At 43.8% G+C, this 25607-nt stretch overlaps 1 protein-coding gene across 10 annotated transcripts in view; it reads right to left on the bottom strand.

The window, feature by feature from the left end:
- Flacc1 (flagellum associated containing coiled-coil domains 1) overlaps nt 1-19903 on the bottom strand; it is a 39083-nt gene extending 19180 nt beyond the window's left edge. For 3 of the 10 annotated variants that reach the window (XR_865219.3, XM_006495613.4, XM_006495615.4), the window contains exons 1-7: nt 19797-19903; nt 16196-16340; nt 15600-15677; nt 14808-14853; nt 3759-3892; nt 2181-2274; nt 424-485 (exon numbers count right to left, since the gene is read on the bottom strand). Coding sequence is in view for 8 of the 10 variants with exons in the window: in XM_006495613.4 (XP_006495676.1) it covers nt 424-485; nt 2181-2274; nt 3759-3892; nt 14808-14853; nt 15600-15677; nt 16196-16308 (527 nt within the window). In the remaining 2 variants the exon portion in view is untranslated. The other 7 variants (XM_006495617.3, XM_017321234.2, XM_030255466.1 and 4 more) reach the window with 6 other exon arrangements.
- Between the last annotated feature and the right edge of the window lie 5704 nt (nt 19904-25607).

A 25607-nucleotide genomic window follows, 5' to 3' on the forward strand; every position in this document is an offset into this window, starting at 1 on the left:
CCAGGCCCTGAGCTAAGAGACAGAAGTAGGAGGGAAGGAGGAGGAGGAGGAGGAGGAGGAGGAGGAGGAGGAGGAGGAGGAGGAGGAGGAGGAGGAGGAGGAGGAGAGGCGGAGGAGGAGGAGGACCGGGAAGGAGAATGTACTTATAACAAATCCAGGGTGACAGAAGCTTCGTGGAGAACAACATAACTTTCCTCAGCAACCAATCAAAAGAAATACTACAGTGGCAATGAGACGGATGAACGATGAAAGGCAGGGATACCAAACACAAACTGATTCATCTTAGTGGCAGTAATGAGGCTACCCTGCTCTCTAGTGTCACAGGCTGCACTTAGCCCTGCTGGGGATGCCTGGGGACCTAGAATCCTGCCAGGGCACGGGATCCTGGGCTCTCAGCACGCAGTCCTCTGCCAGAAAGCATACCTGCTCTCGGTTTCAAACTTCTGCTTCATGTTGGAACAGCGGAGATCCAGATCTTTGGAGAGCTAGAAATGAGGCCAACGTTAACAGCCAAGCATTCAGAGCCCCAGCCCGCTCTTATCTATATACGCGAAGCCCCTCCGTTCTGAGGGGATGCCCCTCTCAGTCTCTCCTGGGCATGTTCTGCAGTGCACAGGACACACACATAGCAGAGGGACTACTGACTGTCCTCTCCCTAGTCAGTGCATCATGCGGGTAATGCACGGCCACCATTTTGTTGCTACTTTGTCATTGGGTCTGGTTCCTTCTGTCATTTCATCCTAATACTGTAACCTCTGGGCTCTTTCACCTTTGGGAATCACTTATTTAGCGAGAGACTTGACTGGAAGAGTCAAAAAGAACCAACAATCAGACTGTGGACACATCAAAGGGCTACGTGTGGCCACACAGTCCCTCCTCTTCCCTCCTTGCCCTCTGCCAGGGAATCAGCCATCTTGGCTGCAGGCCCCTCCTCCACATTGTGGACCTGGATTCTTCCTCAGAGTCCCAGCATGCGGAGGCAACGGGGCATCAACTCCTCAGAGTCTCTGCTAGGAGACTGTCTGTCTTTCTGTCTGTCTGTCCGTGGTGTTACTAACTTTTCCTAAAAACTTCTTATACCCCATCTCGGTGTCATCCTGGATTCTGCACAGAGACCTTTCAAAGGTTAGAATATTTTCAACACCCCCACTTCCACTTGCAAAAAAGACAGTCGCTAAAGTTGTGTGGTGCAGGGCTTGTGGTGGTGAGTCAAAATGTGAGGTTGCCTGAAGCCCCACCACCTTCCACAAGCTTCCTCAAGCTTCAGATTTCTTTTGTAGAAGACATCAGCCCAGCTGAGGTGGGGAAGGTCTAAGCCTGGTCACGAACCAGCCCGTGACTGTAAGATTCAGACAGCCTAAGGTTAATCAGCATGAGAGGCTGCTGTGGGAAGGCAGAGCCTCACGGTTCCCTTCAGGAACACCAGGGGGTACTTTCTGAGCATGGCTATGGTCTGTTACTCCAGCCCTGGTCACATGCCTGAGCTGGGGAAGAAAGGCTCAAAACTGGAACTGGTGACCAAAATGCTAAAAATGTCACCTGTTAAGAATGCATCAAGAGGGGCTGGAAAGATGGCTCAGAGGCTAGGAGCACTGGCTGCTCTTCCAGAGATCCTGAGCTCAATTCCCAGCAGAACCATTATAGATGCCTCATAACCCTCTATAATGAGATCTGGTGCCCTCTTCTGGCCTGTGGGTGTACATGCAGGCATAATTATATATATATATACATAAACATACATATGCATCCAGACTAAATGGACTCCAGTTGATTCTGAAGAATGGGCTCTGGGACCTTCATAGTAACAGAGGGTGGGCCCTAGGGCTTCCTAGAAGGTTTTCCAAGACACAGGAGGCATCTTCCATGCCGGGGTCATTAGCAATAGCCTGGCAACCTCTGAAGCCTGCGGATCTCATGACAGTGTTAGCAGTGTAGAAGAGACAGTGTTACCATGCACACACCCAAAGGCACCTGGAACCCCAGGAATGCAATGTCTTTCAGTTTTTACAGAGATGGATGAGGATGGAGGAGGGAAGGTACTGCTCACTGCACACTATGCCGAGTCTGGCGCTTGGATACCACGCTTCAGTACGGTGGTGATCCGCCTGCCATGTTACCTGGCACTTGGGTAATCTGAATGTATTAGCCATGAGGGTGTGGCTGATACAAGGGTCACTCACCAGTTTCAGGGCAGACTGCTGGTCTCTGTTCATCTGTTCTATTATTGCCATCAACTCAGCAATTTGCTCCTGAAGGTCAGAAATGATATCAGTCCTGTGGGACAAACACTCTATCACCAAGAGAGCTTGTTGTTAGTCACACCAGCCAGGCCCCCAGACTGCCTGACTCTGGTCTGTTTGTGTCTTCTCCACGACTAAGGCATGGGGATGCAGTGGTCGATAAGGCGTTTCATAGTAGAGTGTTTGGACCTGGCATCTAGCCCTGAAGGTAATTAAGCTGGAAGTGATGTGGGCTGTGTGGTGTCCCACTGAGCAGAAGAGAAATAACAATGTGTTGGACACTTACCAGAGTGTGGTTATCAATAGTCGAACTCAAGAGGTCAGAGGATTAGGAAATGAGGAAGTGTGGGGAGACTCATGCTGACAGGCACCAGTAGACAAGGACTGCCTGAGGATGCGGCTAAGAGGAGGTGCAAATGAATATGTGTGTGCAAACATGTCTGCACTCCCAACACTCAAGAACAGGGTAGTAGTGTCCTGCTTGGGTTATACAGCAACATAGTGCTTCAAAACAACAACAACAACAACCAAATAAAACAAAAATGTGTGTGTGTGTGTACAAACATGGAAGACAGGGATCAATTTTAAGTGTCTTCCTCTGTTACTCTCCACTCATTTTATGAGACAGGTTTTCTCACTGAACCTAGAACTAATGTTTCAACTCATTCAGCTGGCTAATGAGCCCCAGAGATTCTCTGCTGTCTTTCAGTGCTAGGATTATGGGCATGTGTCACCATGTCCAGATTTTTACAAGGATGCTAGAGATAAGAACAAGCTTGATCTGTTGAACATCTTCCAGATCTTTGGAACAATAGCTCTTTTCTTGCTTGCTTTTTGTTTTCAATACAGGGTCTTTCTACATAGTTCTGGCTGTCCTGAAACTTGCTATACAGATCAGGATGGTCTTTAACTCACAGAGATCAACCCCTACACTCACCCCCAGTACAGGGTTAACAGTGTGTGCCCACTGTGGCTTCAGAACAGTAGTTCTTACAGCAGACAAAGGCTGGAAAGAGGAGACACTGGGAGAGCTCTCCAGTGATGTAGTAAGGAGAGGCCTGACTAGAAGACATGAATGAGGGTTTTAGGAAGTAGAAACGAGATGTGTGGATGGATATGAGTGTAACGTCGGAGGATAGAAAAAAGAGGCAGGGCTTCTGAGAAAGCAGATGGTGGTTACTTAACAGTAGAACCCGCCTAATAGTGTCTCGCAGAGTCATGGGCACTTTGGGTTACTTATATTGAAACAGACACACTCCAGGCTTCCAAAATCTCTGGCTTTGCTCTTTATTCCCATATTCAGAAGCCAGACCATTTTTTGGGTATTTCACCTGTCCCTTCCTGGCAGAAGCACTTGCCTCTTTAGTCATGCTGGCTGGACCCCCTATCTTTGTAACTGTTTCTTGTCAAGGACCTGTGGCGTGGGTGTAGATGTCAGGTGCTGAACTGGTGCCAAGCACGGCTGAATAGCTGGGCAGGGCCAGCTCTGAGAAGCCGGTGCTGACCCAAAGACTTTACCTGGAAAATTTGACTTTGCTCAAGACATCTGATTCCAAGTGCTTTTTCCTGTTGAACATCTCATCTCCCAAGGTGACTGATATCTGTTCTCGATTTCGAATGAGTGTATAGCCAGGTGACACTTGAATCACTTCCTGGGTCACAAGGTGGAAGACAAATGGAAACTGTGAACCCAGAAGAGTTGAGGTTCCTCCACCTACTGTGTGCTTCCATGGTAGTTTGAAAATGCTTGGCCCAGAAGTGGCACATTAGGAGGTGTGGCCTTATTGGAGCAGGTGTGGCCTTGTTGGAGGAAGTGTATCACAGTGGGGGTGGGCAATGAGACCCCCTAACAACCTGAGACCCAGTCTTCTCTTAGCGGCCTTCACATGAGGATGTAGAACTCTCAGCTCCTCCTGCACCATGCCTGCCTGGATGCTGCCATGCTTCCTGCCTTGATGATAAAGGACTGAACCTCTAAACCTGTAAGCCAGCCCCAATTAAATGTTGTCCTTTATAAGAGTAACGTTGGTCATGGTGTTTGTTCACAGCAATGGAAACTCTAAGACAGCTTCCTCACATCTTATACACATTGACACTGTGCTGAAATTCTCTGAAATTCTAGGCCACAGGACCCTTCTGTGCCTTCCCCCAGGCACTACCCTCAGATCTAATCTCAACAATCACCTGGCCCCCAGGGGCCCATTAAACTCAGCAGTGCCAACTGATCCATGGTTACCACTCTCCTTTTCCTCCCCTTCCTCCATTATGGGCAGTAGATGGGCAGTGTGGAAACTGCTCAACTTTTGGAATGGACAGACCAAGGTTTATATATTTAGCCATGGAGATTTTTAACATCTCTGTGACTCAGTGTCCCCATCAGAAAAATGGAGGCAACCAGTGCCACAACACCCAGAGGAAGCTCAACTCTCAGGTGTTCTAACAATCCCAGGATCACAAGATCTCAGGAACTTGGTCACGCCAGGATTTCAGGATCCAGAAGCAGCCTGACTCCCAGGAGCTCTGACACAGTCAGGATCTCAGGATCACAGGATCACAGAATCACAGGATCACAGAGACAGCTTGACTCTAAGGAGTTCCTATACAACCAGGATCACAGGAGGGACAGTCTCCTAGGAGGGACAGGCTCCAGTCAGAGAGGGCATGGGCTGGAAGCACTAGAGATAACCGGGTGGTGAGAGGTAAGCATAAGAATATATGCAACAAAAACTAAGGTTAACTTGGCATCATCAGAACCTAGATATTCCACCATAGCAAGTCCTGGATACACCATCACACATGAAAAGCAAGATTCGGGTCTAAAATCACTTCTCATGATGATGATAGAGGACTTTAAGAAGAACATAAATAATTCCCTTAAGGAAATACAGAACACAGTTAAACAGGTAGAAGCACTTAAAGAGCAAACACAAAAATCCCTTAAAGAATTACAGGAAAACACAATCAAAAAGGCAAAGGAAATGAACAAACCATCCAGGATCTAAAAGTAGAATTAGAAACAATAAAGAAATCACAAAGGGAGGCAACCCTGGAGATACAAAACCTAGGAAAGAGATCAAGAGTCATAGATGCAAGCACCACTAACAGAATACAAGAGATAGAAGAGAGAATCTCAGGTACAGAGGATACCATAGAAAACATTGACACAACAGTGAAAGAAAACACAAAAAGCAAAAAAGCTCCTGACCCAAAACATCCAGGAAATCCAGGACACAATGAGAAGATGAAACCTAAGTATAATCGGTATAGAAGAGAGTGAAGATTCCCAACGTAAAGGGCCAGTATATATCTTCAACAAAATTCTAGACGAAAACTTCCCTAACCCAAAGAAAGAGATGCCCATGAAAATACAAAAAGCCTATAGAATTACAAATAGATTGACCTAGAAAAGAAATTCCTCCTGTCACATAATAGTTAAAACACCAAATGCACAAAACAAAGAAAGAATACTAAAAGCAGTAAGCGAAAAATGTCAAGTAACATATAAAGGCAGACCTATCAGAATTACACCAGACTTCTCACCAGAGACTATGAAAGCTAGAAGATCCTGGGTAGATGTCATACATACCCTAAGAGAACACAAATGCCAACCCAGGCTACTATACCCAGCAAAACTCTCAATCACCGTAGATGGAGAAAACAAGATATTCTATGTCAAAACTGAGGAAACTCTAATGACCAAGAAGCACCTAAAGAAATGTTCTACATTTTTAGTAATCAGGGAAATGCAAATCAAAATGACCCTGAGATTCCACCTCAGACCAGTCAGAATGGCTAAGATAAAAAACTCAGGTGACAGCAGATACTAGCGAGGATGTGGAGAAAGAGGAACACTCCTCCATTGTTGGTGGGATTGGAAACTGGTACAACCACTCTGAAAATCAGTCTGTTGATTCCTCAGATAATTGGACATAGCACTACCTCAGGACCCAACTATACTACTCCTGGGCATATACCCAAAAATGCTCCAACATATAACAAGGACACATGCTCCACTATGTTCATAGCAGCCTTATTTATAATAGCCAGAAGCTGGAAACAACCCAGATGTCCTTCAACAGAGGAATGGATTCAGAAAATGTGATACATTTACACAATGGAGTACTATTCAGCTATTTAAAAATGAATTCAGCCAGGCGTGGTGGCGCATGCCTTTAATCCCAGCACTCAGGAGGCAGAGGCAGGTGGATTTCTGAGTTCGAGGCCAGCCAGGTCTACAAAGTTAGTTTCAGGACAGCCAGGGCTACACAGAGAAACGCTGTCTCGAAAAACCAAAAAAAAAAAAAAAAAAAAAAAGAATGAATTCATGAAATTCTTAGGCAAATGAATGGAACTAGAAAATATCATCCTGAGTGAGGTAACCTAATCACAAAAACAAAAAACAAAAAACAAAAAAACACACATGCTATGCACTCACTGAAAAGTGGATATTAGCTAAAAGTTCCGAATACCCAAGATATAATTCACAGACCTATGAAGCTCAAGAAGGAAGACCAAGTGTGCCAGGTGTGGATGCTTTGGTCCTTCTTAGAAAGGGGAACAAAATACTGACGGGAGCAAATACAGAGACAAAGTGTGGAGCAGAGACTGAAGGAAAGGCCACTCAGAGACTGCCCCACCTGGGGATCCATCCCATATACAGTCACTAAACCCAGACATTATTGTGGATGCCAAGAAGTGCATGCTGACAGGACCCAGATACAGCTGTCTGCTGAGGGGCTCTGCCAGAGCCTGACAAATACAGAGGGGGATGCTTGTAGACAACCATTGGACTGAGCATGGGGTCCCTAATTGAGGACTTAGAGAAATGACTAAAGGAGCTGAAGGGGTTCGCAACCCCATAGGAAGAACAACAATATCAACCAACCAGACCCCGAGGAGCTCCCAGGGACTAAACCACCAACCAAAGAGTACACATGGAGGGACCCATGGTTCCAGCTGCATATGTAGCAGAGGATGGCTTTGTCAGGCATCAGTGGGAGAAGAGGCCCTTGGTCCTGTGAAGGCTCGATGCCCTAGTGTAGGGAATGAAGTGGAAGGGGTATGTTGGAATGGGTGGGTGGGAGAACACCCTCACAGAAGCGGGGGCAGAGGGGAGAGAATGGAATAGTGTGTGTGTGAAATTTGAAATGTAAATAGAGTATCCAATAAAAATGCAAAAAAGAAAGAAAAACAGAAAAGAAGAAAAGAAAAAGAAAAGAAAGAAAAACCTGCACAAAATAACTTCAAAGGGTTTTTTAAAGGGAGAAAAACAACAAATTAACTCTCAAGAAGATGATTAGCAAGGACACAAACATTCAGTGAGTTAATCCTCCTGTATCAATCAGATGACATGGCAGAACCCTGGCAGAGTCAGTGGCTAACTTGGATACAAGTGTAGCATCTAGAGACGTGCAGAACACTTAGCAGTATGGAGCCATCCCGGCCATTGTGGCGTCTCCTAAGTGGCTTCTCTGCATCACCTTCCTTTAAATCTTGCTCAGTCCTGGATCAAGTGCACAGCATCCTGTGCTTAGACTCTCAAGGTTAGCATTTCTTCTAAGCTCCTCCCAACAGTTATCAGGCAACAGCCAGTTAGGAGCCTGGCTTTCTATAAAAGGACTGTTTGACCTCTCTGCCCCCACAACCCTGTGTTCCCTTCTTTCTCTCTCCTTTTTCTTTCTGCATGATTCTTGTTTTAGGAAGGGAAGGATGAATAAAACCATAAGACAAAGTAGCCAGAACATCCTACCAGAAAGTTCATTTTCTTTATTTTTCTTTTTCTTTTTTCTAGACAGGGTTTCTCTTTATAGCCCTGGCTGTCTGGAACTCACTCGGTAGACCAGGCTGGCCTCAAACTCAGAAATCTGGCTGCTTCTGCCTCCCAAGTGCTGGGATTAAAGGCGTGTACCACCACTTCCTGGCAAAAGTTCATTTTCTAAAATGTCAATATAACCTGATTGTAGCCTCCCCCAGCCTTGAGTAGGCTGGCTCAGACCTCGTTGCCACTGAGAATGAGACCACCTGAGGCAGAGCCTTCCCACCTAGATGGTTCTATTGTTCTGTCACTGATGCTGTTCTTCTCTAAGACACTGCTACTGCTGAGAGGCTAAGAGATTCCTGAGAGATTCCAGAGACATCAGGCAACCCAATGATTGATACCTTCTTGCCAAACCAGTGCTGTCAGACAGATTGCTTAAAGGCTGGTGACAGGCATCAAGAGTGGATCTGTGGGAGATGGGCTTTCCCCCTATATAAACACAGATTTCTAGTAAACTTTGGGCTTTGAACAACATTTTGTCTTGGCCTCGTCCTTTTTTCGCCATTTATTCTCTTTTAGCTCCAGCCTGCTTTTCAGGAGGACCTGGTTCATGTGGCCATGGGCGGTCACAGTTTGGCACCCAACGTGGGGCCTGAACACAGTAGGATCGACTGAGGGAACACTGTCTAAAGTGGAGCTCCAGGAGAAGGGAAAAACAAGAAGATCATATCTGGCACAGTAAGCAATAGATATTCACTCTAACATTGGCTTTAAACATCATCTTTTTAAAAATGTTGCTGTAGGTGTGATAGGATACGGGCTAAGTTGGGACAGTGTTGACCTGGCGCTGATTCCATTTCGGGGCTGACAGCGGAAAATGGAAATAGAAAATTCTAAACTGCCATTTGTCCACAGCCTTCAATATCTGCTTCAGGGAAGAGGAGTAGGGTTTGTAGAACAATTGTTAGAAGATTTTTCAGATCAGATAGATTTTTGCTGCCTCTGGGCACTCGTAAAAGATGCTACTGATGAAGAGACCTCGCAGGCATCAGATAGTACCCAGACAGAACTTAAAGAATCTCAGGAAGAACGCCTGCACAATATGGCCCTACAGCTTCTTTTACACAAGCATTATTGGATACTGTCATGGAGTCACATTTAAACCCCCAAGATTGGAAGACACTGTGTAAGTCTATTTTGTCAGGAGGAGATTTCCTACTTTGGAGTTCTGAATGGTGAGAAGCCAGTAAGAAAACTGCCACTTTGAATGCTCAGACAGGTAACGCAGACTGGGATATTAACATACTTTTAGGAGAAGGTCAATATGAAAGCAATGCTAATCAGGTTGGGTTTCCTGTTGGAGTGTATGCACAGGTTGCAATGGCTGCCCACCACGCTTGGAATCAGTTACCAACTAAAGGGGATCTTGGTGGAAGTTTAGCCAGCATTCGGCAGGGTCCTGATGAGCTTTTCCAGGACTTAGTGGATAGGCTATTAAAAGCAGCTAGTGGAATTCTTGGAGATTCTCAAACGGGAATTTTGTTATGCAATTGGCATATGAGAATGGTCATGCTGCACAAAGGACAGACAGACTTAGCAGGGTATATCCATTTTGTGCAGAGATTGGGCCTTCATATAATCAGGGTTTGGCCTTGGCCACTGTAATGCATGTTTTAAGTGTGGAAGTTTGGGTCATTTTAAAAATGATTGTTCTAGGAATAGAGGTGCTGAGAGTGGGCAATCAGACCGTGCTCCAGGAGTTTGTCCTCTATGATGGAAGGGCAACCATTGGGCTAGAGAATGTACATCCAAGACAGATATTCAGGGCTCTCTGGTGTTCGGAAACGAAAAGAGGGGCCAGCCTCAGGCCCGAGATACCCACAGCAGGCATCTTATGGAGCCATGAAGCTGCTGCCCAGTCAAGGAAATCCATTTTTGAACTTATTAGGGCAACCCCAGGAAGTGCAGGATTGGACCCTCTGTTCCACCACCCACGTAGTATTAACCCCAGAAATTGGAATTCACACTCTGCCTACAGGAGTTTTTGGACCTCTGCCTGAAGAAACTTGGGGATTTCTTTTAGGACGAAGTAGTTCTATTGTAGAAGGTCTGCAGGTTTATTCAGGTATTATAGATAATGATTATGAGGGAGAAATTAAAATCATGGCTGTTTCCCCTCATGTTATTATAACTGTACCTGCTAATCAAAAATTGCTCAATTTGTCTTAGTTCCCTTGCATGTGCCACCTTCCAGATTTGTTAAGAATGAGAGAGGACAGAGTGGCTTTGGTTCCTCTGATGTGTACTGGGTTCAATCTATTACTAATCAGAGACCTAACCTTAAATTGACAATTGAAGGAAAAAGCTTTAAAGAATTAATAGATACTGGAGTTGATGTAACAAGTATTATAGGACAAGATTGGCCTTCAACATGGCCTTTGACTGATACACTTACTCACCTCCAAGGAATTGTTATGCCAATAACCCAAAACAAAGCTCCAAATTGCTAACCTGGAGAGATGAGGAGGGCAATTCAGGACAAATTCAGCCGTATGTTATGTCAAATTTGCCTGTTACCCTATGGGGAAGAGATCTCTTGTCACAGATGGGCCTTATAATGTGCAGTCCTAATGAGGCAGTGACTAAGCAGATGCTAAGACAAGGATTTTTGCCTGATCATGGGCTAGGAAAGAAAGGACAAGGTATTAAGACTTTTGAAGGTCCTGAACCTCACTCTAACACAAGAGGTTTGGGGTATTTTCAGTAATGGCCACTATCTTGCCTGCATCCCATGCTGATAAAATTCAATGGCTTAATAATATTCCGGTGTGGGTTGATCAGTGGATTTTACCTAAAGAGAAAATAGAAGCCATCTCTTTGCTAGTGCAGGAGCAATTAGAGGCAGGACATTTAGTAGAATCTCAGTCTCCTCGGAATACTTCAATATTTGTTATAAAGATAAAATCTGGTAAATGGAGATTGTTACAAGATCTAAGAAAGGTTACTGAAACGATGGTACCTATGGGAGCTTTACAACCTGGGCTTCTGTCTCCAGTAGCCATTCCTAAAGGATATTATAAAATTGTGGTATATTTGAAAGGTTGCTTCTGTACTATTCCTTTGAACCCTGAGGATTGTGAAAGATTTGCTTTCAGTGTTCCTTCTATTAATTTTAAGGAACCTATGAAAAGATATCAATGGACAGTTCTTCCACAAGGCATGGCTAATAGTCCTACCTTATGTCAAAAGTTTGTGGCACAAGCCATTCAGCCTGTAAGACAACAATGGCCTATGATATACATCGTTCATTACACAGATAATGTCTTAATAGTGGGAAAAGATCGTCAGGACTTGCTTTTATGTTATAGAGACTTACAACAGGCCTTAGCTGATAAAGGACTGCAAATAACTCCTGAGAAGGTACAGACTCAGGATCCTTATAATTATTTGGGTTTTAGACTTACAGACCAAGCTGTTTTTCCCTAGAAGATAGTTATTCGCAGGGACAGCTTAAAAACTGTATATGATTTTCAAATATTGTTGGGTGATATTAATTGGCTTCGCCCTATTTAAAGCTTACTACAGGGGAGTTGAAACCTTTATTTGATATTCTTAAAGGGAGTTCTGATCCTACCTCCCCTATATCTTTAACCTCTGAAGGATTGCTGGCCTTACAACAAGTAGAAAGAGCTATTGAAGAACAATTTGTTACTTATATAGATTACTCTTTGCCTTTACATCTGTTAATTTTTAATACGATTCATACGCCTACAGGATTGTTGTGGCAAAGGGCTCCTCTAATGTGGATACATTTGAGGATATCTCCTAAACATAATATCCTGCCATATTATGCAGCAGTAGCCCAGATCATTCATTATACTTGAAGGAAGCAGGCACTAACTTATTTTGATAAAGAGCCAGATATCATTGTTCAGCCTTATAGTGTAGATCAAGATAGTTGGCTGAAGTAAAACAGTAAGGATTGGTTGCTTTCTCAAATAGGATTTATAGGAACTATAGATGATCATTATCCTCAAGATAAGTTGATAAAATTTTTCAATGTATATGAGGTGATATTTTCTAATATAACTTCTTTACAGCCTTGTGTAATGCTCTTTTGATTTTTACTGAAAGCCCCTCTAAAGGGCAAGCTGGATATCTTATGAATAATCAACAAATAGTCATAGAGACTCCTGGCCTCTCAGCTCAGTTAGCAGAACTGACAGCGGTATTGAATGTTTTTCAGTCTGTGAATGATGCTTTTAATATTTTTACTGATAGTTTATATGTTGTGCAATCAATTCCCTTATTGGAGACTTGTGGAATGTTTAACTTTAATACGCCAGGAGAATCTCTGTTTTCACAATTGCAAAACATCATTCTTCCTCTATTTTATATCAAAAAAAAATACGTTTTATATTGGTAATATATGAGCTCATTCTGGTCTTCCTGGACCTTTAGCTACAGTCAATGATTGCATTGATAGGAGAGGCCTTAGTTTCAGATCCTGTTACATTGGCTAGACATGATCATGATAAATTTCATCTTTCTAGCCATATCTTAAGGCTCCAACATAAGATCACTAAGGAGGAGGCAAAAATGATTGTAAAACAATGTCCTAAATATATTACATTATCTCCAGTTCCACATTTAGGGGTTAATCCACAAGACCTTATGCCCAATCACATTTGGCAAATGGATGTAACTCATTATGTAGAATCTGGAAAATTAAAATATGTACACATTTGTATTGACACTTGTTCTGGATTTCTTTTTGTTTCTCTACATACAGGAGAGGCCTCTAAAAATGTAATTGATCATTGCCTAGAAGCCTTTAATGCTATGGGATTGCTTAAAGTCATTAAGACAGATAATGGGCCATCCTATCCTGGCAACAATTTTATTTCATTTTGTTAGGAATTTGGTATCAAACATAAAACTGAAATTCCTTACAACCCCATGGGACAAAGAATTGTTGAACATGCTCATCTCACTCTAAAAATTTGGCTTTTAAAAGCAAAACAGGGGCAATTATACCCCCCAAGGTCACCAAAAGCACATCTTGCTTTTGTCTTATTTATTTTAAATTTTTTGCAAACTGATGTTAAAAGTCAGCCTGCAGGGGATTGCTACTGGCATCCAGTTGCTTCCAGTTCTTATGCCATGGTTAAATGGGGGGACCCCCTAACTAATACGTGGAATTTTCCAGACCCTGTTTTAATTTGGGGAAGAGGCTCTGTCTGTGTTTTTTTCACAAAAAGAAGACAGAGAGCAATGGCTGCCTGAAAGATTGGTTTGTCAATTGGAAAGAGCCCCGAATCTTCTAGTAAGTATGATTCCAACCTTGATGATGGCTAAAAATCTTTTTTTAGCCAGAAGAGTTCATTTGAACACAGCCTCCACTTTCAGAGAATTAACTGCTATTGCTACCTCCCCAACACTGGATGCCAGAGTTTGAGCTTGATCATTGCTAATTTGCAACTGAATAGACTACCTGGACTTCACCAAAGAAGCCTTTATCCTGTTGCTTTTCAACTCTGGGCTTTGAATTTCAAGCAGGTCAGTCACCTCCCTACAGCCTGTCTTCAGCAAGCTTGCAGCCTCCCTCCAGCAAGCACAGGTGACAGAAATTCATCAATATGAAGGAACATATTGAGTATGTATTGTGGCTTTAGTCTGATTTGGGAATAAGGTGTGCTATGAGGGCCGGTTAGCCAATGACGGGCAACCAGATTTCTGAACTATATCAATCTTAAGACAGAGGTATATGCCAAGAGGCCGTAGTTTATTAATAATACACCATAGAGCCATGTTTGTGCAAAATAAACACAAGCAAGCTGCATATACTCTCCTTGACAGATAAGAATAATTCATAGAAAATCCAAGTTCCCAAGCTGGGCACGGCTGCCAGCTACCGTAATTCCCAGGCAGGACAATGGAGCATAAAAAAATTTTATGTCTCAGTCCAGCTAATTTTAATTATATATTAGGGAGGAATTGTAGCCTCCCCCAGCCTTGAGTAGGCTGGCTCAGACCTCGCTGCCAATGAGAATGAGACCACCTGAGGTGAAGCCTTCCCACCTAGATGGTTCTATTGTTCTGTCAAGTGTCTTCTCCAAGATACTGCTACCTGCTGAGAGGCTGAGAGATTCCTGAGAGATTCCAGAGACTGCAGGCAACCCAGTGATTGACACTTCTAGCCAAACCAGTGCTGTCAGACAGATTGCTTATAGGCTGTTGATAGGCATCAAGTGTGGATCTGTGGGAGATGGGCTTTCCCCCCATATAAACACAGATTTTTAGTTAACTTTGGGCTTTGATCAGTTTTTTGTCTTGGCCTCTTCCTTTTCTCCCCGTTTATTTGCTTTTAGCCCTGGCCTGCCTTTCAGGAGAAACAGGTTCTTGTGGCTGTGGGCGGTCACACCTGCTCTCACAATTGTGTCAGAACTGTGAAGACTCACGATTTGAGGCCAATGTCCTTGCCCTTTACAGCCATAGGTGCCCTGACAGCTGCCTCAAGGTCTCTGGCTTCCAGTACACAGAGGTCTTCCTATATTGGGGCATGAGTTGTACCGTAACACACTACCATCTGTTTTCCCCCAGGGACCTCCATAGCCAAGGAAAGTAGCTGGGGTTAGTTAAAGTTTGGCCACATAGCAGCCACCTCAAATGCATACCATTAATAATATAAGGATCTCTCCGAGGATCTCTGTTAAGATTTGGCAGAGTGAGGGTGTAAAAACCTCATGCTTGCACACAGTAGGTGCCAGATAAATGCTCACCCTGTCCCTTTTCCCATTTTTACTCACAGAAGGTGCTTTGCTGCTCTCTGTGTTTCCTGACTGGACCTTGTCCCTGCAAGAGAGAAACATGCTCAGAAAGCAGAAGAGCAGAAAACAGGTGGAGCCCAGGGAGCCGCACCCTGGTGTCGCCAGCTCTGCCCTTCTGGAGGAGCACCCTGGGGAGCTGGGGTCACTTTGGCCTAGGGCCCCATTGAGGGAGCAGTCCAAATGGATGTGGGTGCAGTCTGGAGCTCTCAGGGCAAATTAACTCCATGCCTTTGCAACATTCAGAGCCTTCCCATGACCCCGTGTTTGTCTGCACAGAGTTCACATCTTATTGCTGACTGACACTTTGTTTCTCATAAGTGCATTGGCCCCACACAGTTACATCTTAGGTCAGCCACCTGACCACCTCCAGTCTGTGCCATGCTCCATCTCCCTGCTCTCCAGGGCTGTGGGCTCCTCTCTGCAGCCAGGCACTGCTTCCTTACCTTCTCTGAGCTGAAATCACCATGGATTTGGTTGAGGGGACAAATCAATGGATTGTGGCAGTTTTCTGACATCCTTGATAGCAAATTAGTTCAAGTCAGCCATGAGGTCTTGTGTGTGTGTGTGTGTGTGTGTGTGTGTGTTTGTGTGTGTGTGTGTGTATGTGTTTGTCTCCTGGGCACCTAGGGTAATTTGTTGGCACAGGGCCTCAGTGAAGAAGTCCAAAATGAATGGGAGCAGGGGTGTACTCTTTTTTGCTCTCAGAGAAAACTGATCTCTTGTATAGTGTTATTATTTTATTCATTGCTTCATGGAGTTAAAAGTACTTACCTTGGGGAAACAGTAGATTTTCCTGGTTGGGACAGGAGTGAGTTGTGTTCTTTTGAAATTGGTGGAGGTAAAACTGGCCTGGAAACAATAAATAAATGAACACTGGAAATCAAAAAAGCTAACTCAATCTTCCCAGATAAGGGAGTGCCCATGCTGACTCCAAACTGGAAAGTGATCACTGGGATTGTGGAGAGTACAGGCCTTTAAGACCTCAGGTCCAAGGTGCAGGTTCTTATCTACTATCTCCTGGTCATCAGCACGAACCCCAAGGCCAGGTTCCTGGGGAGGGGCAGCTGGCACCAAAGCTCTCTGGGTGTTTTACACACACACACACACACACACACACACACACACACACACACACACACACATTGTACCACAAAATTGCAAAGTTGGGACTTTACTGAAATGCCATTGAGTCAAACAGGCTTGCAAGATCAGGGCAACAGGAGGCTGGAGGGGAAGGCAGGAATGCAGGGCACCCTGTTCTGTGGGGAATTGGTGGCAAGCTCTCTACTGGGAAGTCTTGTAAGGCAAAGAGGACCACAGAGGAAACTTTCACCTCCTGTTCCTAGTCCAACCTAGCTTATCCTTACTTAAACTTCCCCGTGGGGTGCTTTGGAAGTGGATAAGGGGTCTTGATTAGCTTTGGTTGTCCCAATTTGCAGCAGTCACAGCAGGTACAGTAGATGAAAGGATTGGGGTCCATGGTACAAGGCAGTCTTGCTAGGCCAGGGGCTCCTGTTGAGATGCAAAAACAACCACAGAGAGTTAAACCACTCAGAAACCAAGGCAAACAGAGACAGGGACAACAGAAGACAGGGCAGCACCAAGAACAAGGGCAGAGGCTGAGCTGACACAGGCTGTCACTGCCTTATGGTTGCTACTTGACAGGAAAGCAAATACATATCTTGAATAATTGAGTCATGACTGTAATCCAAGTGTACAATCTTTGCCTAACTATTGCTGGCTAGCCTTCAGGTGACACGCATGGATGTCACAGAGGCAACACGTTGCAAAGTTGGGAGCATTAGCTCAGTTCCTATGACCTCAGTCCTCCTCAAGTTCACATAGCTTGCTCTGCATGAAGAGATTCCTCACAGCGGGTTCTGCACAGAACTTTCCGGGAAATTTGTTGTCCTTCTCCAACTGGAGCACAAATGGCCCTGTTTCTTAATTTGGGTCATGTGTCTGAATTGCAGAAGGGAACTAAAAACAGCCCTCTTTATGATTGCTGCATGAGAGTTACTCTCGGGTGAGCCCAGACAGGGAGAGATCTGAATCCTGAAGACACTGATAGGTAGACTTGACAGTACATGGAGTCTATGGTACAATCAATAGTGTCCCTGTGTTTTCAGAACCAGACCCATCCCTGTTCCCACCCCCCCAGAGCCTGATGATGCATACATGCACATACATACATACATACATACATACATACATATATAAGCGTGTGAGCACACATGTGCACACGCACACGCACGCATGCACGCGCACACACACCTGTACATAGAGAAAGAGACTTTGTAGCTCAGGTACTAAAAACTGAAAATTAGGTCAGAATGCTAGAACTTTGTTTCCTGTTCCCCTCATGACACCTGTTATGAAAATTTTGGGGGTTCTTTGAAATCAGGTAGGCCTGACTTTACACATTAGACATGGGAACGTAGGAAGCCTGCTCTTTTGAGCTTATAAAATTAAACATTGTTTTATTTAAAATTTAAAGTTGGGCTGGAGAGATGGCTCAGTGGTTAAGAGCACTGACTGCTCTTCAGCAGGTCCTGAGTTCAAATCCCAGCAACCACATGGTGGCTCACAACCATCTGTAATGAGATCTGATGCCCTTTTCTGGTGCATCTGAAGACAGCTACAGTGTACTTAGATGTAATAATAATAAGTAAATCTTAGAAAAAAATAAAATTTAAAGTTAAATGAGCACCTTTAAAAGTCTAGCTTGAGCTGCTCCGGGCTGGGTTGCATTGCTCTGAACATTTACTAAGAACCATGTTCTCAGCCCTGTGCATGGAAAGGAATCCCATGAACTACATGGCTTTTACATATAGAAAAACTCTCTCTTTTTAAAAGAACATAGGTTTATTTGTATGTATGTGTATATTAACTTGAAATCAGCTTGTTACAGAGACAGTCATTACAGAAAAGATTAAGGAAGTGAAAAACATCAAAAATACAAAATCCAGAGATGACTAGTGAGAATACTTGAGTGTATGCCTTCCAGAATTTTCTGCATTCTAAAGAAACAGACTTACATAATTTCCTATAAACAGGAACAAACTATATTTACATCCTGGATATATTTTTTAAGATAATACCACGAGTTCCTATTATGTAAAAGATGTCATCATTTTTAAATGTAAGGTTTTTTTTTTACAATCAAGAAATATAAAAGAGGGCTGGTGAGATGGCTCAGTGGGTAAGAGCACCCGACTGCTCTTCCGAAGGTCTGGAGTTCAAATCCCAGCAACCACATGGTGGCTCACAACCATCCGTAATGAGATCTGACTCCCTCTTCTGGAGTGTCTGAAGACAGCTACAGTGTACTTACATATAATAAATAAATAAATAAATAAATAAATAAATAAAATAAAAATAAATAAAAAAAAAGAAATATAAAAGTATTCCAAATGTAGAGAAAGAGTAAAGTAAGCTCACCTATCCCCTAGATTCAACAATGTCAGTGTGACTAATCTTGCTTGTCTATACCCCTCCCCCACTGCATTTTACTCCTCCAGCATCGTATTATCTTAAAGCAAAATTTAAACAACCTTTCAAGTAAGTCTGGGATATGTTTCTGTATCATTGCAATTCTAAATTTTTTTTTTTTTTTTGTCTTTTTGAGACAGGGTTTCTCTGTACAGCCCTGGCTGTCCTGGAACTCACTTTGTAGACCAGGCTGGCCTTGAACTCAGAAATCTGCCTGTCTCTGCCTCCCAAGTGCTGGGATCAAAGGCATGCGCCACCACCGCCCGGCTGCAATTCTAAATTAAAAAAAAAAAAAAGCTTTATTCGTATTTGTGTGTGTGTGTTTGACTGTGTGCGTGTAGATCATAAGTGTTCAGGAGCCATGGAAGCCAGAAGCCAGCATTAGCCACTCGGGAGCTGGAGCTACAGGCTGTCGGGAGCCATTAGATGGGGTTTATGGCAACGAACCTGAGGTTCTCTTGAAGCTCAGCACGCACCCTAATCCCTGGGCCATTTCTCTTGCCTCACAACTCTACATTTATATCAGTTCACTTACTTATATTTTAACCAGTTTTGTATTGATAAATGTTTGTTTCCTTTTTTCCCATTCTAAACAAAAAAACGCCTTATTATTTATTACTTTTTCTTAAAAAGAAAAGTTCCCTTTGCATCTATGGGAACCATATTCAAAGCATTTAAAATCAGTAATGCAAAGCTATTGAGCCCTTAGAACAGACTTGGGCTCTTAGCAAATCCCGAGGTAGGTCTGAGGGTGTCAGGGTTGAAACTGAGGCAAGGAAGCTGGTAAGGACCACTTTTAGGGCCTTTTGATAATGATCGTTTACTGGTTGGTGAGTTTGCGTGTGCGTGTGTGTGTGTGCGCGCATACATGTGTGGATGTGTGTGCTGATATATGTGCGTGCGGGCACGTGTGCAGATGTATGTGCATTCGGGCGTGTGTGTGTGCGTGTGTGTGTGTGTGTGTGTGTGTGTGTGCGTGTGTGAGTGTGTGTGTGTGTGTATGTTTAGACATGTGAGGATATGTGTGTGGATGTATGTGCGTGTGGGCACGTGTGTGTGTTCCCTTCTTTTCTTCCCCTGTCTTATCTCCCTGGTGTTTCACTCACAGCCGGAAGTTGTCGCTGAGTGAGCAGAGCTTTAGAAAGGGTGGGTTTTCAACAAGCGGCTGGAAACTCTTCCCAAGATCTTACTTTAATTCTTTCAAAGATTCATTGGCCTTGTGGTCCCTTCCCAGGTTGTGAGTCTTAAAGAAACCATAATGTTTTAGGGAAACTCAGGGGTCATTTCTCACCCAATCAAGGTGTTTCAGAACTCATGGTTGCTGTGTTTATTCCCAAGTGGTTGAGATGCCAAGGCAGAAATCTCCAGACTGCCTTGAAGACTTGCAAACCCAGCCAGTGGTGTTTAGAAGGGTTCCGCGGCCATCCACCCCAGGAGCTTCCCTTAGAAGACAGTTCAGTTGTCCCCAGTTATTACCTGAAAGTCCCTTGAGGAGGAATTCACCCTCTAGCTAGTCCTTTGACTGAGCCTGACTTGTGCCCCAGGATGGTTTGTTTCTTTTATCACTATGGAAACCCAATGGCGGCACCTCATTGGCCCAAAGCTCTCTGTTCTTCCCAACAGAATGTTGGGGAAGCAGCCAGTTAAACTGTTAAATCTTCACACTCAAGTCAGATCCTCAACAGCAGGGAATACATATAAGAGTTCCAGTATCACATGTGAGGCCCTAGAAGCTTAATTTCCACAACAGTAGACTTACTGCGGGACCACTAGGCTTTATGGACACATGGCCACAGTTCCTGGATTTTTGTAGTTGATTTTAACTTCCTCCGTTTTTCAGAAACCTAGAACTAACTACAGTGGGCACTTCCTTCTTTGAAGCTCAGCCTTTGAGACCTGTGGCAATCCACAGAAACGATGAAATTTTTAGCTACCTGTGCGGTTTTAGTTTTCCCCTAGGCGAAGTTGATCTTGCTAAATAAAGCAAAACAAAAAAGACAAAACAACCAAACCAAAAAAGTGCTGGCTTATTCATTTAATTTTAATACAACTCACTAAAAGACACACATTTTATACTGAAGGTTCACAAACAATACTCTATTGTTTACTATTCTGTTTTTCTTTTATAAATCAAGACTGATTGTAATCCATTAGATTGGCTTCCTGGTCCTGTGATGGTTCACACTTCATAGTTTACAAAAGCTGGAAGTTCACAAGCCTCCTGTATCCTCTGAATGCCAGTGCAGCTAGGCACGGGGTGCGACCTCAGTCCTGTGCTCAGTGGAGCAGAAAGAAAGGCTAATGGACAGAGAAGAGCTGAAAAATGTTACCTTAAGAGACTCAATTGCAGGCAGATTTCTGAGTTCAAGGCCAGCCTGGTCTACAGAGTGAGTTCCAGGGCAGCCAGGGCTAAACAGAGAAACCCTGTCTCAAAAAACCAGAGAGAGAGAGAGAACAAGAACTTCAACCAGAGAAGTTATCTGACTAGATTTACATGTAAGATAGACCATGTCAACCAAAGCAAAGAAACAGGAGGAAGAGCCGTAGTATGAGACAGAGAAACCATGTAGAAATATCTTAGAGGCCTGATGAGCCTTAGATGTGGGCCAGCAGTGGCGATGACCAGAAGACAACACAGGCTGGGACGTGAGAGGGAGGGAAGGAGAGGCATTCAACTCCTGAGTCTCCAACTCCAGTGGCTGAACTGCTGTTAGTGCAGCTCACTGGTTGGACTATGTTGGGGATGAACAGATTTGAGAAGAGACTGTCCATTCTGTTTTGGACATTCGGAGGCCCCAAGGGGACACCTGACTGGTGATGTCTACTGGAGAATTTATCAGAAGTCCCATACGTTCAAAGACGACTCTAAAAACGGATTTAGTGATTGATTGAGGGAGTGGGTGAACATGTAGGCGACTGTGACGTGTAAGACAACCTGGAGGCAGTGTGGTCAGTAAGTGAGAGGACTCAGCCACAGGCCTGCTAACTGGCTTCTCTTATGCCATTAACACGAGGACAATAGATGGTGAAGGAAACTCCAGATGCTTGCTCACCTCAGGCATACATCAACCTGTTAGCGTCAGTTCAGTTGTTTCCCTGTGGTGGTCAGATAGAGGCAGGCTCTGTCACCCACTGAGCTACATGCCCAGCACTAATGCCATATTGAGATATCGGTACCTTCTACCCCAAACACCCACACCCCAATATACTCCAGCCTCAATACAGTTACACTTTTGTCAGCGCCAAAACAGCAGATGGGGCATGAAGTGAAGGCTTTCAAAGGGAAGTGGTATTCATGGTGTCTTTCCTCAAGGCATGGAGGGAACAAGGGCTAGCATTTTAGTAGGTTGGCCCTTGCTATCAGTCTTGGTTTGTGTGATGTTGCTGCCCTCCTGAGGTAGCAAATGCTATGAGCCTTGAGCAGCCAGGAGCTTTGCATTTAAAGTGTGACTGTATTTGCTGACTGTGTGAATGGACCCAAGAGGAAGAGTGTTCTCTTCAGAGGTGTGCAAAGATCTCCAGGGCACTCAGCTGCCACTGGCTGCTTTTTTTGTTTGTTTTTTTGTTTTGTTTTGTTTTTCGAGACAGGGTTTCTCTGTGTAACCCTGGCTGTCCTGGAACTCACTTTGTAGACCAGGCAGGCCTCGAACTCAGAAATCTGCCTGCCTCCCGAGTGCTGGGATTAAAGGTGTGTGCCACAACGCCCGGCTTTGCTTTTTGACTTTTGAGTTCTGACTTTAGGATGCTGTGCTAACCCTCTTGGACTCTCAGCTGCACCCGAAAGTTCCAACCAAGGAGCTGCAGAAATGTGAAAGCTCGTGCTCCTGTGATCACACCCAGAGGGACCACAGTTGGAGTTTCACTCCTCCATCTTCTCCACCTCACTCCCGACACAGCACAGGGAGGTTTTGGACAGACAGTCCCACATCGGTCTCCCAAATGTTGGGCTCACAGGCATCACCACAACTGGCACTTCCCTTCTTAAGAGGAAGGCTGACAGAGTTTGTATGCTTAGAGGGTTTGTGCTTTGTGTTGGCAGCAGGCAGGTCAGTGACAGAGACCACTAGGGCACGCAGGAGGGACTGGCAGTGCAGAGGAAGGGGAGCTGTGCAGATGCAAGTGTCCCACGACTTTTCTCTTTCTGCTCTTTCTTCTTTTAATGCTTTAATTTCTAATTGTACTTGCTAAAATTTATGGCCTATTATCAATAATGTCTGCACGTGATGTGACTATTTTGTTCCTTAATAATTTAGTGATTTCAGTGAAGTAAAAAAAATTAAGTTTTGTGAAATAATATTTGAGTTTATGTATTTTGCACTAACACCACATTCTTTGGCACACTTTGCGTGCTGAAAAAAAATTTTTTAGCTAATGCTGTTGACACCACTTGCCAGCCTGTTTAGAGAGTTTTTTAAATTTGAAACTGTTGTGGCATTCGGTCCTTCATATAAAACAATGAGAAAACAATACAATGCAAAGATGCTTGCAGATGTCAAACTTAATACAGTGAAGACAGAAGCCAAGTCGACGCCCAAAGCCTCCAATCTTTCTGGGTTTTTGGATGCATGGAATGTTGACTCATACTTAATTGTTAAAGAAAACACAAAGATAGTGAGACTGTTACCAACATCTTATGTCAAAAAGTAGAGTTTTAGCCCAGCATGGAGGTGCATGCCTTTATTTCCAGCCCTCACGAGGCAGGAGTAGGTGGATCTCTGAGAGTTCAAGGCCAATATAATCTACAAAGCAAGTTTCAAGCCAGTCAGGCCAGGAACCCTGTCTCAAAAAACATACACTCCTGCGCAGACACACACACAAAATATAGTTTCATACTTTGTTGTTTTTTAAACAAAATTTCAATTGTCCAATTTTGCCAATGAAGACTCAGAAGCCAGATGCTGGGGTGAGAGCCTGCAAGCTCAGAGAGGCAGAGAAAGCACCCAGCTGACCTTCTTTCTCAGCCCGTGTCCTGGCAGGAACCCTTACTTCTTAGGCCACAATTACTGTGCCGTGCTCCTTTGGATCCTGAAGCTGCCTTAGAGAAGTTTAGAGCCCTGCCTGTGAGCCTTTAGAAGTTTGGAGGAAACTCCCTGATGTCACATATTTGATTGACCCTGAAAGGTTGTCCTGTAACATGAAGAGCACATTTAAATAAAACAAGGTTCTAAATCAAGTATATTTTAAAAAGAAAGAAAAAAAAAGAATAAAAAATCTGCTTGACAAAGGAGAATGGACAGAACCAGCATTTAAAAGGCAAACAAAGAGAAATTGGAAAGAAAAATCCAGAAGATAGGGAGGGTCCCAGGAATCAACATCAGTCAATCAACCAGGCACGGTGACACATGGCTTTAATCCCTAATATATAATTAATTAATATGCTATTAATTATACACAATTATGAAACACATGCTCATAGTGTGTAATGATCAATTCAGAGTAGTTAGAAAATTCATCATCTTAAAATTTTACCATTACATTTAATTATTTATTCATTTTTGTGTAGAATTTAGGTCCAGTTTGATCTGTTACTATGTGTTATAATGCTAAATACTGGCCTCCATGGTCTCCTTGCCCCCAGGGGTGAATAGATCCTTGCATATACCAAGTGATGCTATGTAACCTTGACTCCAAGTTCTCCCTGACTGGTGAATAAAGATGCCTATAGACTGTAGCTGGGCAGAAGACATGGAAGGGGGACTTTGTTTGCCAGGCTTTGGGCCTAAGGCAGAGACCACACCCGAGAAGGGAGGGAGATAAGGAGAGCAGAGAAGGCACTGTGTGAAAACATGGCCACGAGGGCTGACTAGTTGGAGTTAAGAGAGTCCCAGACAGAACATGGCAAGTTATAACTCGGGGTTATTGACAGGGAAGTAGACAAAATAGCACAGAGGGTTGATATCTGCCCAGCTCTAGTGCTGTTAAGGCTTATTATAAACAAAAAGGTTTTTTGTCTTTTCTCTGGGAACTGAATGAACAAAGGTGTTAATTACTATTAGTCAATTAATCAATGAACTGATTGATAATAAAACAACACATCATTTATAATTTCATCAACTGATAATTAATACCCATGAATGATAATTAATAAAAATCAATTAATATTAACTACATTTTTGGTGTTTCAAGACAAGGTTAATCTGTGTAATATCTCTGGCTGCCCTGGACTCACTTTGTAGGCCAGGCTGGCCTCAACTTACAGAGATCTGCAACCTGAGTGCTGGGATCAAAGGTGTGAGCCACCACACCTGGATACCTTTAAAACTTTTAAGAATATAAAAAAAATTCTATCTTTTGGTGGCCTATCTGGGTTTCTGTCGCAGTGATAAGGAACGTGGCCAGAAGTAACTTGAGGGAAGATAGTCTTTACTTCCTCTTACAACTCCCAGGTCACAGTCCACCATGGGGAAGACAGGACAGGAAGTCAGGGAAGGAATGAGATAAACAGAACCCACAGGTAAAGAAACAGAGTGATGCTGTTTGTTGGTTTGCTCCCTATGGCTTGTTCAGCCTGCTTTCTGAGCACTTGGGCTACTTCCCCATGGGGAGCACCGCCCACAGTGAGCTGACCCTTCCACACCCATCGTTAATTAAGGAAATATCCCACAGATTTGCCTACAGGCCAGCCTGATGGAGACATTTTATCACTTGAAGTTCCTCCTTCCCAGATGTTCCTGGCTTGTGCCAAGTTGACAAAAACTATCTGGCACATTTGGCTATTCGAAATAGATAGTAAATTATTGGTAATTGTAGCCTTCCTACCATGCCATGGAATATCAAAGCTGATTCCTCTTATCTAACCATATTTTTGTTACCATACTGTCCTTTCTATCCCCTCATCTTCATCATGCATGCATATTATTTAGTTTCATTTTTAATAGTGCTGGGGTGCTCATACATCCTAGCAAGTGCTCCAACAGTAAGCTATAGTCCCAGCCTCCATTCACAAAGTTTAGAAGTTTATCCCCTACATCCTTTCCATTCATAACAAGACAATCCTAAAGTCATTAAGGAACAATGGGGACATGAGGCAGAGGGGCTGTGTGGTGGGGAGTTCCAGTGCCCAGGAGGCTGAGAAGATAGTCAAGCAGGAGACACAGCAGTGGCATTAGGAGACTGACTGTACACAGGCTTACTCAGTTTAATTGAAATTTCACTGGAAAGGGGAATTGGAGAAGTGCAAAAGAGAAATATTGTAAAGTCTGAGCTTCTGCATTTGAATGAGAATGGCTTGTTGGAACCTGTAGTTTTCAAGAAACACAGACATGTATAGAAGTAAGAGATAAGGAA

This window comes from Mus musculus, chromosome 1, assembly GCF_000001635.26.
Source record: "Mus musculus strain C57BL/6J chromosome 1, GRCm38.p6 C57BL/6J".
Lineage (NCBI taxonomy): Eukaryota > Metazoa > Chordata > Mammalia > Rodentia > Muridae > Mus > Mus musculus.